The 15,178-nt window shown below is 40.6% G+C and overlaps 1 protein-coding gene across 1 annotated transcript; it reads right to left on the bottom strand.

The window, feature by feature from the left end:
- Nucleotides 1-3,363: 3,363 nt before the first annotated feature.
- Nucleotides 3,364-14,720, bottom strand: LOC127121141 (uncharacterized). Its single transcript, XM_051051728.1, has 2 exons — nt 14,364-14,720; nt 3,364-3,601 (listed from the first exon to the last, which is right to left on the bottom strand). Exons 1-2 carry the CDS (start codon nt 14,653-14,655, stop codon nt 3,588-3,590), a joined length of 306 nt encoding a protein of 101 aa, XP_050907685.1. The 5' UTR covers nt 14,656-14,720; the 3' UTR covers nt 3,364-3,587.
- Nucleotides 14,721-15,178: the final 458 nt, after the last annotated feature.

Raw genomic sequence — 15,178 nt, 5'->3', positions numbered from 1 at the left:
TCGAAATCTGAAAAAGAGCATGCTGAACATTTGAGAGTGGTGTTAGGAGTTCTGCGAGAAAAGAAGTTATTTGCTAAACTATCCAAGTGTGAATTTTGGTTAGAAGAGGTTAGTTTTCTTGGTCATGTGATTTCAAGAGGTGGTGTTGCTGTTGATCCTTCTAAGATAGAAGCGGTATCTAAGTGGGAAGCTCCGAAGTCAGTTTCTGAGATAAGGAGTTTTCTTGGACTGGCAGGTTATTATAGGAAATTCATTGAGGGATTTTCTAAGTTGACGTTACCGTTGACGATGTTGACTAGAAAGGGGCAAGCGTTTGTTTGGGACTCAAAATGTGAAGAAGGTTTCCAAGAGTTAAAGAGAAGGTTAACTACTGCTCCTATTCTGATATTACCGAGTCCGTCAGAACTATTTGAGGTTTTCTGTGATGCTTCATTGTTGGGTTTGGGTGGTGTTTTGATGCAGAATAAGCAGGTTGTAGCTTATGCTTCGAGACAACTGAAGGTTCATGAGAGGAACTATCCGACACACGATTTAGAGTTGGCAGCTGTGGTATTTGTTCTGAAGTTATGGAGGCATTACTTGTACGGGTCAAGATTTGAGGTTTTCAGTGACCATAAGAGTTTAAAGTATTTGTTTGATCAGAAAGAGCTGAATATGAGACAGAGGAGATGGTTAGAGTTTCTGAAGGATTATGATTTTGGTTTGAATTACCATCCGGGTAAAGCAAACGTAGTGGCTGATGCGTTGAGTCGGAAATCATTGCATATGTCTATGTTAATGGTTAAGGAATTGGATTTGATTGAGCAGTTTAGAGACTTGAGTTTGGTGTGTGAGAGTACTCACAATAGTGTTAAATTGGGAATGTTGAAGTTAATGAGTGGTATTCTGGATGAGATTAGAGAGGGTCAGAAATCCGATGTGCTTTTGGTTGATAAGTTGACTCTAGTGAATCAAGGTCAAGGTGGTGAATTCAGAGTTGATGAGAATGGTGTTTTGAGATTTGGTAATCGGGTGTGTATTCCGGATGTTACCGAACTTAAGAAGAGTATTCTTGAGGAAGGACATCGTAGTGGCTTGAGTATTCATCCTGGAGCTACGAAGATGTATCATGATTTGAAAAAGTTATTTTGGTGGCCGGGAATGAAAAGAGAAATTGCGAGTTTTGTTTATTCTTGTTTGACTTGTCAGAAGTCAAAGATTGAGCATCAGAAGCCGTCTGGGCTAATGCAACCATTGGTTATTCCAGAGTGGAAGTGGGATAGTATCAGTATGGATTTTGTTTCTGGTTTACCGAGGACAATTAAGAATTTTGAAGCTATTTGGGTGATTGTTGAGAGATTGACAAAATCGGCTCATTTCATCCCGATCAGAATGGATTATCCGTTAGAGAGATTGGCTGAGTTGTATATTGAGAAAATTGTAAGTTTGCATGGTATTCCGTCGAGTATTGTTTCGGACAGAGATCCTAGATTTACATCGAAGTTCTGGGAAGGTGTGCAGAGGGCTTTGGGAACTAAACTGAGATTGAGTTCTGCATATCATCCGCAGACTGATGGTCAGACTGAGAGGACGATTCAGTCACTAGAGGATCTTTTGAGGGCTTGTGTTTTGGAAAAAGGAGGTGCTTGGGATTGTTATTTACCTTTGATTGAGTTTACCTACAACAATAGTTTTCATTCGAGCATTGGTATGGCACCGTTTGAAGCTTTGTATGGTAGGAGATGTCGGACACCTTTATGTTGGTATGAGTCCGGTGAGAGTGCTGTGGTTGGACCGGAGATTGTTCAACAAACTACGGAAAAGATTAAGATGATTCAGGAGAAGATGAGGATTGCTCAGAGTCGTCAGAAGAGTTATCACGACAAGAGGAGGAAGTCACTTGAGTTTCAAGAGGGAGACCATGTGTTTCTTCGTGTTACTCCGATAACTGGGGTTGGTCGAGCTTTGAAGTCGAAGAAGTTGACACCTCGATTTATTGGTCCTTATCAGATTTTGGAGAGGATAGGGGAGGTAGCCTATCGTATCGCTTTACCGCCATCACTTGCGAATTTTCATGAGGTTTTTCATGTGTCTCAGTTGAGGAGGTACATTCCTGATCCGTCGCATGTTGTCCAAGTAGATGATGTACAGGTGAGAGATAACCTGACTGTTGAAACATCACCTATGAGGATCGAGGATCGAGAGTTGAAGCAGTTGCGGGGTAAAGAGATTGTTTTGGTAAAGGTAGCTTGGGGAGGACCAGCAGGTGGCAATGTGACTTGGGAACTTGAGAGTCAGATGAAGGAGTCTTACCCGGAGTTATTCACTTGAGGTATGTTTTCGAGGACGAAAACTCTTTTAGTGGGGGAGAGTTGTAACACCCCGATAAAAATAAGATAATTATTTAAATTAAGTTAATAGTATATTTATTAATTTAATTAAATAATTGGATTATTATTGGAAAATTATTGGGATTATTATTATTATTATTGGAATAAAAGTTGGAATTAGAAAAGGTCCCATTTGGTAAAAAGAGGTTTTCACGTGAAAACAGAAAAAGGACTCAAAAGTGGAAAAGGGAAAAGGGCAAAGAGCCAGAGAACAAGGGTTGAAGAGAGGAAGAGCTCGAAGCTAAAAGATTCGCCGGATTAACTCAGGTAAGGGGGGTTTATCATCGTTTAATGGGTATTATGGGATAACATGTAATGGGTAGTGATAAACCATTGATTTGACTCTGATTAGAATGATGTATGCTGAAATTGTGAAATATTGGATGAACGAAATTTGGATCATAATTGAAGGAAATTCGTAGGAATTAGATATAATAATGTTAGAATTTGTGAAATTGAATAGGGTATGAATTGTGTTAGATGATATGCCCGAATACTGTGTAAAATTGGACTGTGGAAGGTGGAATTGGAGAGATCTCGTAGCAGAGAAAACCATAGCAGATCTGGAAATCTGGTTTCTGGTCATACGCGTATGGCACTAGGCAATACGCGTATGAGATGGTCTGGTACGCGTATGTCACTAGGCAATACGCGTATGGATGAGGAAGATGATATTTTGAACGTGGTTTGGTCTCTGTTGGTACGCGTATGGGGAAGTGATACGCGTAGCATACGCGTATGAGATGGGGTTACGCGTATGGGATTTGGTCAGGAGATGGGCCATACGCGTATGGGACTAGGCAATATGCGTATGGGCAGATTTGTGATTTTTCTGGGCTATTGTTGTGCAGTTTTTGGTTGTTCAGCTGCGTAATGTAATTTAGCTGATGTATGATATATATGCTAAATACCCCAAATTATTATAATTAAAATAACAATATATTCATCAGAGTAATTATGCCCCGAAGGGTGTCACACAATCATTTCATAAAAATCATTAAAATATCCTGTCATGCTCATTTATTTAATCAAAATAAGGTTCTTTGCATAATTCGCAGCGGAATAAAATTCAACTCAAGGTAAAACATGTAACACAATACATGTAAATCATCAACAACCAATATCAAATCAATTAAGACATCCCCTCCCGATGTTACATCTATCAGAGCATGACCCATAAGAACTACTCTAGACTCCAAGCATTAGCTTCTACTCAACTCATTTCTCGTTACCTGAAAAATAGGTGTAAGGGTGAGTTCCTCAATCAATATAACAAGCATTATAGAACAACATGTAATGCTAAGTAATTAACACATTAATTCACCCTAACCAGACTACACACTCAGCAACGGCAGTATCCGTTCAAACATCATATTCAACAATAACATATAGCATATATATAATCTCAACCATACTCAACATCAACAACACAACACACAACACACATATAATACTGGAATACATCCATTCATATTATATGCCATACATTTATTATGCAATGAGACTCTATGCATGCGGTACCGACTATTTGTGAACATATAGTTCAACCTCACCGTCCAAATCCAGGCACGGCTACCAAGCTCACTAGTCCCACTCATTTGAGACATAGTGACTCACTCACTAATTCCTCACCATGGGAATTAGCTACCACCCCAAATGGGCCATGAAATGCACGCTACTCACCTAGCATGCAAACAATCAACAACAGTCCAATAATTACTAAACTCACTAATTCCTCACCATGGGAATTAGCTACCACCCCAAATGGCCACAATGTGCAAGCTAATCACCTAGCAATTGCAACATCAACAACGAATTCAGAATAGACACATGCTCACACTCTAGCCACAAAACAGTCTATTCACAAATGCATACACAACGGATACAATCACAGCATCATGCATATCAACACACATCGTTAACACGTTTTATCACGAAAGCATATCATCAACAAAAGCATATCATATCATGCTACACAATTAATCATAGTATTAGCACACTCTACTAATACCTATACTATTCAAACAACGGGAAATGATCCCTATCATATCATGCCTCATCTAAGTCGCATCACTCAGCCTAAATAACCAAAAACTGCACAACAGTAGCACAGAAAAATCACAATTCTGCCCATACGCGTATTGCCTCTGCCATACGCGTATTGCCCAAACCTGGCCAAACCCATACGCGTAATGCCCACTCTCATACGCGTATTGCGCATTTCCTCGCCCAACTCATACGCGTATCACCTATCCCCTACGCGTATGCTACGCGTAACAATCTCCCCTTACGCGTACCAACAGAGACCAATTTACGTTCAAAATATCATCTTTTTCTCCCATACGCGTAAGGCCTCCTCCATACGCGTACCAGCCAGCTCATACGCGTATTGCCTAGTGCCATACGCGTATGACCAGAAACCAGAACTCTCAGATCTGCTATGGCTTTCTCTGTTACGAAACCTATCCGATCCAACCTTCCACAGTCCAAATTACACAAAATAATCGTCCATATCATCTACACGAATCATATCCTACTCATCTTTACCAATCCTAACATTATCTCTTCTAATTCCTACGAATTCTTTCAATTATCATCCAATTTCATTCATCCAATTTCATTCATCCAATATTTCACCAACTCATCATGCATCAATCAAATCAGAGATACAACCAATGGTTATCACTACCCAGTACATATTATTATATAATACCCTTTAACCGATGATAAACCCCCCTTACCTGAGTTAATCCGGCAGCTTCCGAGCTCCAAGCTTCTCCTTCCTTCAACCTTCGTTCTCTGGCTTTTTGCCCTTTCTGCCTCTTTTCCCTCTTCACGTGAAATTAACCTTTTTACCAAAAATGGGATTTTTCTAAATTCCAACTTATATATTATTCCAATAAATAATTATCCCAATAATTATTATTCCAAAATAATAATAAAATAATAATAATCCAAACTTCCAATTATTCAATTAAATTAATAAATAAAATATTAATTTAAATTAAATAATTAGCTTAGTTTAATTGGGGTGTTACAACTCTCCTCCACTAAAAGAGTTTTCGTCCTCGAAAACATACCTCAATCGAACAACTCCGGATAAGCCTCCTTCATCTGGCTCTCCAGTTCCCAAGTCACATTGCCACCTGCTGGTCCTCCCCAAGCTACCTTCACCAAGGCAATCTCTTTACCCCGTAACTGCTTCAACTCTCGATCCTCGATCCTCATAGGTGATGTTTCAACCGTCAGGTTATCTCTCACCTGTACATCATCTACTTGGACTACATGCGACGGATCATGAATGTACCTCCTCAACTGAGACACATGAAAAACATCATGCAAATTCGCAAGCGACGGCGGTAAAGCGATACGATAGGCTACCTCTCCTATCCTCTCCAAAATCTGATAAGGACCAATAAATCGAGGTGTCAACTTCTTCGACTTCAAAGCTCGACCAACACCGGTTATCGGAGTAACACGAAGAAACACATGGTCTCCCTCTTGGAACTCAAGGGACTTCCTCCTCTTATCATGATAACTCTTCTGACGACTCTGAGCAATTCTCATCTTCTCCTGAATCATCTTAATCTTTTCCGTAGTTTGTTGAACAATCTCCGGTCCAACTACAGCACTCTCACCGGACTCATACCAACATAAAGGTGTCCGACATCTCCTACCATACAAAGCTTCAAACGGTGCCATACCAATGCTCGAATGAAAACTATTGTTGTAGGTAAACTCAATCAAAGGTAAATAACCGTCCCAAGCACCTCCCTTCTCCAAAACACAAGCTCTCAAAAGATCCTCTAACGACTGAATCGTCCTCTCAGTCTGACCATCAGTCTGCGGATGATATGCAGAACTCAATCTCAACTTAGTTCCCAAAGCCCTCTGCAACCCTCCCCAGAACTTCGATGTAAATCTAGGATCTCTATCTGAAACAATACTCGACGGAATACCATGCAAACTTACAATCTTCTCAATATACAACTCGGCTAGCCTCTCTAACGGATAATCCATTCTGATCGGAATGAAATGAGCCGACTTCGTCAATCTATCAACAATCACCCAGATAGCCTCAAAATTCTTACTTGTCCTCGGCAAACCAGAAACAAAATCCATACTGATACTATCCCACTTCCACTCTGGAATAGCCAACGGTTGCATTAGCCCAGACGGCTTCTGATGCTCAATCTTCGACTTCTGACAAGTCAAACAGGAATACACAAAACTTGCAATTTCTCTTTTCATTCCCGGCCACCAAAATAACCTTTTCAAATCATGATACATCTTCGTAGCTCCAGGATGAATACTCAAGCCACTATGATGTCCTTCTTCAAGAATACTCTTCTTAAGCTCGGCAACATCCGGAATACACACCCGGTCACCAAATCTCAAAACACCATTCTCATCAACTCGGAATTCACCACCCTGACCTGAGTTCACCAAAGTCAACTTATCAACCAAAAGCACATCGGATTTCTGACCCTCTCTGATCTCATCCAGAATACCACTTGTTAACTTCAACATTCCCAATTTAACACTATTGTGAGTACTCTCACACACCAAACTCAAGTCTCTAAACTGCTCAATTAAATCCAATTCCTTAACCATTAACATAGACATATGCAATGATTTCCGACTCAACGCATCAGCCACTACATTTGCTTTACCCGGATGGTAATTCAAACCAAAGTCATAATCCTTCAGAAATTCTAACCATCTCCTCTGTCTCATATTCAGCTCTTTCTGATCAAACAAATACTTTAAACTCTTATGGTCACTGAAAACTTCAAATCTTGACCCATACAAATAATGCCTCCACAACTTCAGAACAAATACCACGGCTGCCAACTCTAAATCATGTGTCGGATAGTTCCTCTCATGAACCCTTAACTGTCTCGAAGCATAAGCTATAACCTGCTTATTCTGCATCAACACACCACCTAAACCCAACAATGAAGCATCACAATAAACCTCAAATAATTCCGACGAACTCGGTAATATCAGAATAGGAGCAGTAGTTAATCTTCTCTTTAACTCTTGGAAACCTTCTTCACATTTTGAGTCCCAAACAAACGCTTGCCCCTTTCTAGTCAACATCGTCAACGGTAACGCCAACTTAGAAAATCCCTCAATGAACTTCCTATAATAACCAGCCAAACCAAGAAAACTGCGAATCTCCGCAACAGACTTCGGAGCTTCCCACTGAGATACCGCTTCTATCTTAGAAGGATCAACAGCAACACCACCTCTTGAAATCACATGACCAAGAAAACTAACCTCTTCTAACCAAAATTCACACTTAGACAGTTTAGCAAATAACTTCTTTCCTCGGAGAACTTCTAAAACCACTCTCAAATGCTCAGCATGCTCTTCTTCAGATTTCGAATACACCAAAATATCGTCAATAAATACCACAACAAACTGATCTAGGTACGGATGGAAAATCCTATTCATATACTCCATGAATACTCCAGGCGCATTAGTCACACCAAAAGGCATTACGGAATACTCATAATGTCCATACCTTGTTCTGAAAGCAGTCTTCTGAATATCTTCAGTTTTCACACGTATCTGATGATACCCAGATCTCAAATCTATCTTGCTGAACACACTCGCACCAACCAATTGATCCATCAAGTCATCAATCCTCGGCAAAGGATACCGATTCTTGATCGTCACTTTATTCAGTTGCCTGTAGTCCACACACAACCTCATAGTACCTTCTTTCTTCTTAACCAATAACACTGGTGCACCCCACGGTGACACACTCGGACGAATAAATTTCTTATCCAATAGATCTTCCAACTGACTCTTCAATTCAGTTAACTCAACAGCAGACATACGGTACGGAGCCATCGATATCGGTCTAGTGTAGCACCTCAAATTTGCACCTACCATTATACATACATTTTCATATTAGGTCATAGCATATCATGATCCATTGCATAGCATTTGCATTGTTCCCAGTTGCCTCAAGTGCAAGCAATCAAGAATTAGGTCAAACTAATCTCCTGATCAGTCAACCAAGCAAGCAAAGGAATTTCTCATTGAATCAAGGCCCTAGGGTTTGTGCAACAAGTTCACATGGCTTGGAGGTCTATTTGAAGTATTTTGGTCAAGGGTTGAAGACTTGGAGATCATCAGTTCATACACAGACAGTCAGAAACCCTAAAAAAGTCAACTATCAGTCAAAGCAGTGGATGGTGGTCATTCTTGTGGAATTTGGGCACCATGGTCAATAATCAAGAGTTCATACAACTTGGGACATCATTTGAAGTCAAGTCCTCAAGGAATTAGGGTTTGGAAGTCATCAGTCAATGCATAATCAGTCAGAAACCCTAAAAGTCAACTGTTGGTCAACTGTCCATTTAATCAGTGATTGGATGATTGGAATTGGTTTGTGAGAGTTCATTCATGTCCAAATAGTCATCATACATCATGCCAAACACCATCATGGAAGAATTTGAAGCCAGATCATGAATTTCCCAAAATGGAAACTGGGCCTGTAACTGAAACCTGCCATAAATGGAAAGTCTTGATCCTCAAACTTACATTGTGATACAAGCCTCAAATGAATTTTTGCCCAACATGAAAGTTGAAGATCTTGTTCTCCCATTTCCAAAAAGTCCTAGAACTCTCAATTCCCATGTGTGGTTGGCAAGTTATGATCGAATCGATTTCAGAAAATCTTGAACTTCAAAGGGGCATATCTCCCAAACCGTTTGGCCAATTTTGGTGGGGTTTTTTCCTACAAGTCACATTTGATCCCCTCTTTCCAAAAATATAAGTTTCATGAGCCAAAACTTCACCAATCAAAATGGCATATTTTGACCTTTTTCATTTAAATGCAAGTTTGACCAAGAGTTGACTTTTTGATTTAAACATTTTTTCAACATTTGGCCATTTGGAACAGCTCATAAATATCATTTTAAGTGTGTTTGCAAGCTCAAATTATGCAGCACATGTGAATCATTGCTTAGTTGCTTGGAATTTGCAAAAAAGGACACTTTTCATCATGCTAAACCATGCTACTTCATACCATGCCATGTACCTCAAAAGGACAGCAGCATTATGCATCATTTGCTGTCATTTGAAGCCTCATTTGCAGCCTAAAAAACCAGTAAAAAAAGGCCATGCTTGCTTGCTTGATTTTGGAGAAAAAGTACACTTTGCAACCATACCTATCCATACCTTCATGAGCCATGCCTTGTACCTCTCAACAGAAGATTTATGATCATTTTTTCTGTCCATGGCACACACTAGAGGCAACCATACACAACAGAAATTCACTCATGCTCAAAACCACATTTTGGCCATTTTCCAAAAGCAGTCAAAAAACTTCCAAAAGGAACAAAACCTGGCCTTGATCAATACAATATTTTCCATCATTTTCTGTCTTGGTAAACCTTATTAGCAGCTGAAAAACACAGAACTTCACTCTCTCAAAAAACATTATCTTGCCTGCATTTTTCCAAGCTCTTCCAAAAAACCTCAAAGGCCACGACCTGGTTAGTATTGCTACATCATTCAAGCATCTTTATAAGTGCATTTCAGCTGCCATTCTCCAACCGGGAGGGCTGTTGTCGGACTGCTCTTTTCAAATATCATCCATGACAGTCCATGGTTTGAGCATTTTCCAGCATCCATGAACCAAGCCAACTCCACCATTCACCTCCTGGACACTTGCTGAGCAACTGTTTTGGCTAATTGTAACAAAACAACAGCTACATCACGACTGTCCCACAAATTAGGTGAGTTTTCGACCTCAACCTTTTCCAAAATCATGTAATACATTTTATAGATCTCTTCACCATAAACATGATGGGCTTTGAATCGAGACAAATGGTTAGGTATCAAGAGAGAAAAGTGGATTTTAAGTTTGATGGTCAAAGTTGTTTTTGTTTGTTTCTTCCGTTTTGAACTAAATTGATGAAAAATAATTTTAGATTATTGATGTATATGCTTAGATGTACACATTGATATGTTTATTCTTGGATTTGGAACAAAAAAAAAATTTCAATTCATTTTTTTTCTGCTACTGTATGATGCTTTTCTGCATTGTAGCAATTGCCTTGCCTTGTTTCTAAATTAAATTCCAAAAGGCCTGGGGCAAGGGGGATTCGAACCCCAGACCCCTGTTTCAAATACCAAGTGTTTTACCACTGGGGCGCGATGCCAATTCAATTATTAAATGCCTTCTAAAATATATATTTAAAAAGGAGCGCTGCTACTGGGCGCGTTGACCGGGGCGTTGACCCCCCCCCCATTGTTTCTTTATTTATTCCATTAATCCATTTAATTTTCAATTTTTATTTCATTTAATCACTCAAACTTACAAAAATCATAACTTGTTCATTTTTAATCCAAATTTAATGGGATTTTTTGTGTTGTGTCCATCGTGATCTCTAGTTTTTTGTCATATATTTTCCAGAATTTTTTCATGGTCGAATTTTAAATGGTGCTAGGGTTTGTGACATGTGACCAAATTTTGTACACTTTGCCAAATCAATTGTGAAATGATGAGAATGTATCCAATGGCTCCCAAATTTTTTGTTCTTAAACTAGACACACTCATGGTGATTTTGGTGTAGAGTTTGTGAATTTATCATTTGTAGTTTGTGAGATATGATTTTTTGAATTAGGGTGTGACAATTTGTGTCACACCATTGATGTCCAACTTCATGATTTTCATTGACATGCTTCCTTACATCCAAATGACCCCAAATTTTGCATGAACCTACTCTTGTATGTCTAGATTACATGTGAATTTTCTTGGATTTATTTGAACAATTTTCCATTTGTTTGAGATTTTTCTTCCCTGCCTAGTCAAATGTTGACTTTGTGTGACACATGTTCCCATTTCATTTGTGAAATTCTCATACTTTATTAGATGGACATGAAATTTGATATGTGATAACTAGACATCTCAAGCTTGGCATTGTTGTTAATCTCATTCATTTCTCATCTGTTTTCAATTTGATATGATTTTTTGAAGTTGACCCATGCTTGTTGACTTTCTTTGTGCATGTTCAAATGTGCTTTGACTTTCTGATTTTTATTGACTGCCTTCCACTTGTCCAAATGGGATGAAATTTGACATGCTTACCATGCTATGTGTTATGTTTGATCATAATTTATTTGGTGATTTTTGGAAAATGTTTAGATTGCTTTTGAGATAAGTCTTGCTGTTGACCTCTATGAGCTTCTGTTTGCCATGTTTTGACCTAAATGGTTCATGAAATGATGATAGTGATTGATATGAGTGTGAACCCAATTGGTTTTGTTTCCTAATTGTTTGAACATGATTTTGGATACTTACCCCTTGCTGTTTGGACTTTCTCATTCATTTTTGACCCTAGGCTTGTCCTAGTGGTCCTGATACTCACCTTTGAGCTTGTGATTTCAGGTTGACCAACAAATGGCCATTGTGACCAATTCTTTTTGATTGAGCTTGCTCAAATATCATTGTCTAACCTTGTTTGTTTTGTAGGCGGCTTGGCTCACATGCCATAAGCCTTGTGCCTTGCACATCCATGTGCCTCCAATTGACTGTTGGTTTCTGTTTCTGTTTGTTTTGTTTGAAGTTGCATACTAACATCTGCTTGACTGTTTCAGGTGCTTTAGTTGCTTAGTTCCTTGTGAACTTTTTGCTTTGCTTTGCTTGTATAAGCAATTTGCATTGAGGTATGCTTCTAGTCTTCATGTAGTCTGGAAGACCTGGCCTGTTACTTGGCCAGGCAACTGTCTGAAGTCCTCCTTAAGAGGCAATGTTTGTGGATGTTTAACTTTGTCCTTGCATAGAGTCAAAGACCTCAATGAGGCAATTGGTGGAAGGTAGGGATATGCAATCTATCCCCCACTATTCAGTGTGTCATCCGCTTTGCTCACACCACTGTGTTGATGCATTGCAGATACAAACCCAAGATCTCGTACAATGGTACAGTTGAGTCAGTTTTAATGTGTAGAAGGGTTCCCACTTTCTGAACCCACACATTCTTGTCTTGAGCTCTCCCAGGCCTGGGATAAGAGCTGTGAGGTCTCATCCTCACTTCATCCTTTCATCTGCTTCACCTTAGCCCCTCAATGGCAAGGTTAAGAGCAACATTCACCCAGTTCCAGAGGTTTGTTTGTCGAGGTTGATATGACCCCTTGACTAAAACCTTACCCATGTTTGAGCCACTTGTTTGCGTATAGCGTGTGCTATCTGTGCTTGTAGGATAGTTTGACTTGCTTCCTGTGCAAGTTAGGATAGTTTGACTTGCTTCCTGTGCAAGTTAGGATAGTTTGACTTGCTTCCTGTGCAAGTTAGGATAGTTTGACTTGCTTCCTGTGCAAGTTAGGATAGTTTGACTTGCTTCCTGTGCAAGTTAGGATTAGTTTAGACTTGCTTCCTGTGCAAGTTAGGTTTTGCTTGGCTTGCTTCCTGTGCAAGTTAAGTATGTGTGGCTTGCTTCCTGTGTGAGCCATACTTAGGATAGGTTGGCCCTCGTGCCATTTAGCTAGAAACCATAACTTAGGGATGATTTGCATGATAACATCTAGGCTCGAGTCGTAGTCTCCCTAGTGTTGTGTCTCCCTCTGTTATCTGGTTAGGCTAGTCCTTTATCCCTGCGTAGGGGAACTACATCGCCCTGATCTTCACACCAGATGAAGTATGTAGGCAGGAGATTGAGCTGATCTCTCCGGGCGCCTTTTCTTTCTTTTGTGTGTATTGTCTGACCTTTGCTAGGCTCGAGTCTGTGACTCCTTAGCATTTGCTGTCTGTCTGTTTGTGTGTGTCTGACAGTTATAGGCTCGAGTCCCCGACTCCCTATTAACTTGTTGTATTGTTGTGTGCTTGGAAGCTGATGTAAGTCCATCGAGTGGCAGTTAGGTTCCAGTGTGCGTGCGTTTGGTTCGGATGCTGATGTAAGTCCAGTGATTGGCATTCAGGCTCCACGTTTGTCTGTTTGTTTGTTTGTGTGCGTGTCAGCCGAGCTACGAATGCTCTGATTCTTCTCTCGTCCGAGAAGATACGTATGCATAGGATGCGATATCCTAGCGAGCATGTGTCGTCCCCCCAGTCCGAACTACCTGGACTCTGATGTCTATGCCTGATAGACTAAGTAGGCCCAGGATGCGACATCCTGCCGAGTTCAGTTTCAGTCAGTCTCTTGCGTTTCTTTCAGCCAGTGTGTGTGAGTATTTGAGCAGTGTTTAGCAACCAATTTTCCTTTCTAGTGTGCGTGGATCCCGTAGAGTACTACGGATGCGTAGGGGTGCTAATACCTTCCCTTCGCATAACCGACTCCCGAACCCATACTCTTTGGTCGCGAGACCATGTTCTTTCCCAGGTTTACTTCGAGCGTTTCCTTTCCCTCTTTTGGGATAAATAACGCACGGTGGCGGCTCTGTTGTTCTTTCTTTTCCCGCCGGTTTTTCGCGTGATGCGACATCTAGTACCAGGTACCAAATCAATCGAGAACTCAACTTCACGCTCTGGCGGTAATTCATTCACCTCTTCCGGAAACACATCAGGAAAATTACACACCACCGCTAGGTCACCAATCACCAGTTTATCTTTAGCTTCCATAGTCGCTAACAGCATAAACAACTCTGCCCCATCTACTACTGCCTCATTCACCTGCCTTGCAGATAGAAATAAATTCTTTCCTTCTTCAATCTCAGGAAATATCACAGTCTTATCAAAACAGTTGATATAGACTCGGTTAAACACCAACCAGTTCATACCCAGAATAACATCAACCTGTACTAGTGGAAGACACACAAGGTCTATCCCAAAGTCTCTACCAAAAATACTCAAGGGACAACTTAGACAAACTGAAGTAGTAGTTACTGAACCCTTCGCAGGAGTATCAATCACCATACTTCCAAGCATCTTAGATATCTCTAACTTAAGTTTCACAGCACAATCCGAAGATATAAAGGAATGAGTAGCACCGGTGTCAATAATAGCTACAAGAGGAAAGCCATTAATATAACACGTACCTCGGATCAAACGATCATCTGCAGAAGTCTCAGAACCTGATAAAGCAAAGACCTTGCCTCCTGACTGATTCTCTTTCTTCGGCTTAGGACACTGTGGACTGATATGACCCAACTCTCCACAGTTGAAACAAGTCACAGTCTTCAACCGGCAGTCTGCAGCCAAGTGACCACCTTTTCCACACTTGAAACATTTCCTCTCATTACTGGTACACTCATGGATACGATGTCCCGCCTGACCACATCTGTAACACTTAGCAGGAGCACTAGAGTCTCCTCCACTAGGCCTCTTCATCCCACTCTGCCTCTGGAAACCTTTGCCAGCTGCATACGGTTTTCCACGATCAATCTGATTCTTGCCTTTCCTATCAACCCTTTGCTGATAACTCTCTGCCCTGGCTTTGGAATCCTGCTCAAAAATCCTGCAACAGTCAACCAAGTCAGAGAACACTCTGATCCGCTGATATCCAATAGCCTGTTTGATCTCGGGACGCAGCCCGTTCTCAAACTTCACACACTTCGAAAATTCTCCAGCAGCCTCACTATAGGGAGTGTAATACTTCGACAGCTCTGTGAACTTAGCAGCATATTCTGTAACAGACTTGTTACCCTGCTTCAATTCCAAGAACTCTATCTCTTTCTTCCCTCTAACATCCTCTGGAAAATACTTCCTCAGGAATCTCTCTCCGAACACAGCCCAAGAAATCTCAGCATCTCCAGCAGTTTCCAACTCAGTGCGGGTAGCAACCCACCAATCATCAGCTTCTTCTGACAGCATATGCGTACCGAACCTGACCTTCTGGTTATCGGCACACTCA

The sequence above is a fragment of the Lathyrus oleraceus genome, chromosome 2, assembly GCF_024323335.1.
Source record: "Lathyrus oleraceus cultivar Zhongwan6 chromosome 2, CAAS_Psat_ZW6_1.0, whole genome shotgun sequence".
Lineage (NCBI taxonomy): Eukaryota > Viridiplantae > Streptophyta > Magnoliopsida > Fabales > Fabaceae > Lathyrus > Lathyrus oleraceus.
The sequence above is the reverse complement of the archived record's forward strand: the minus strand, read 5'-3'. Positions and strand labels throughout refer to the sequence as shown.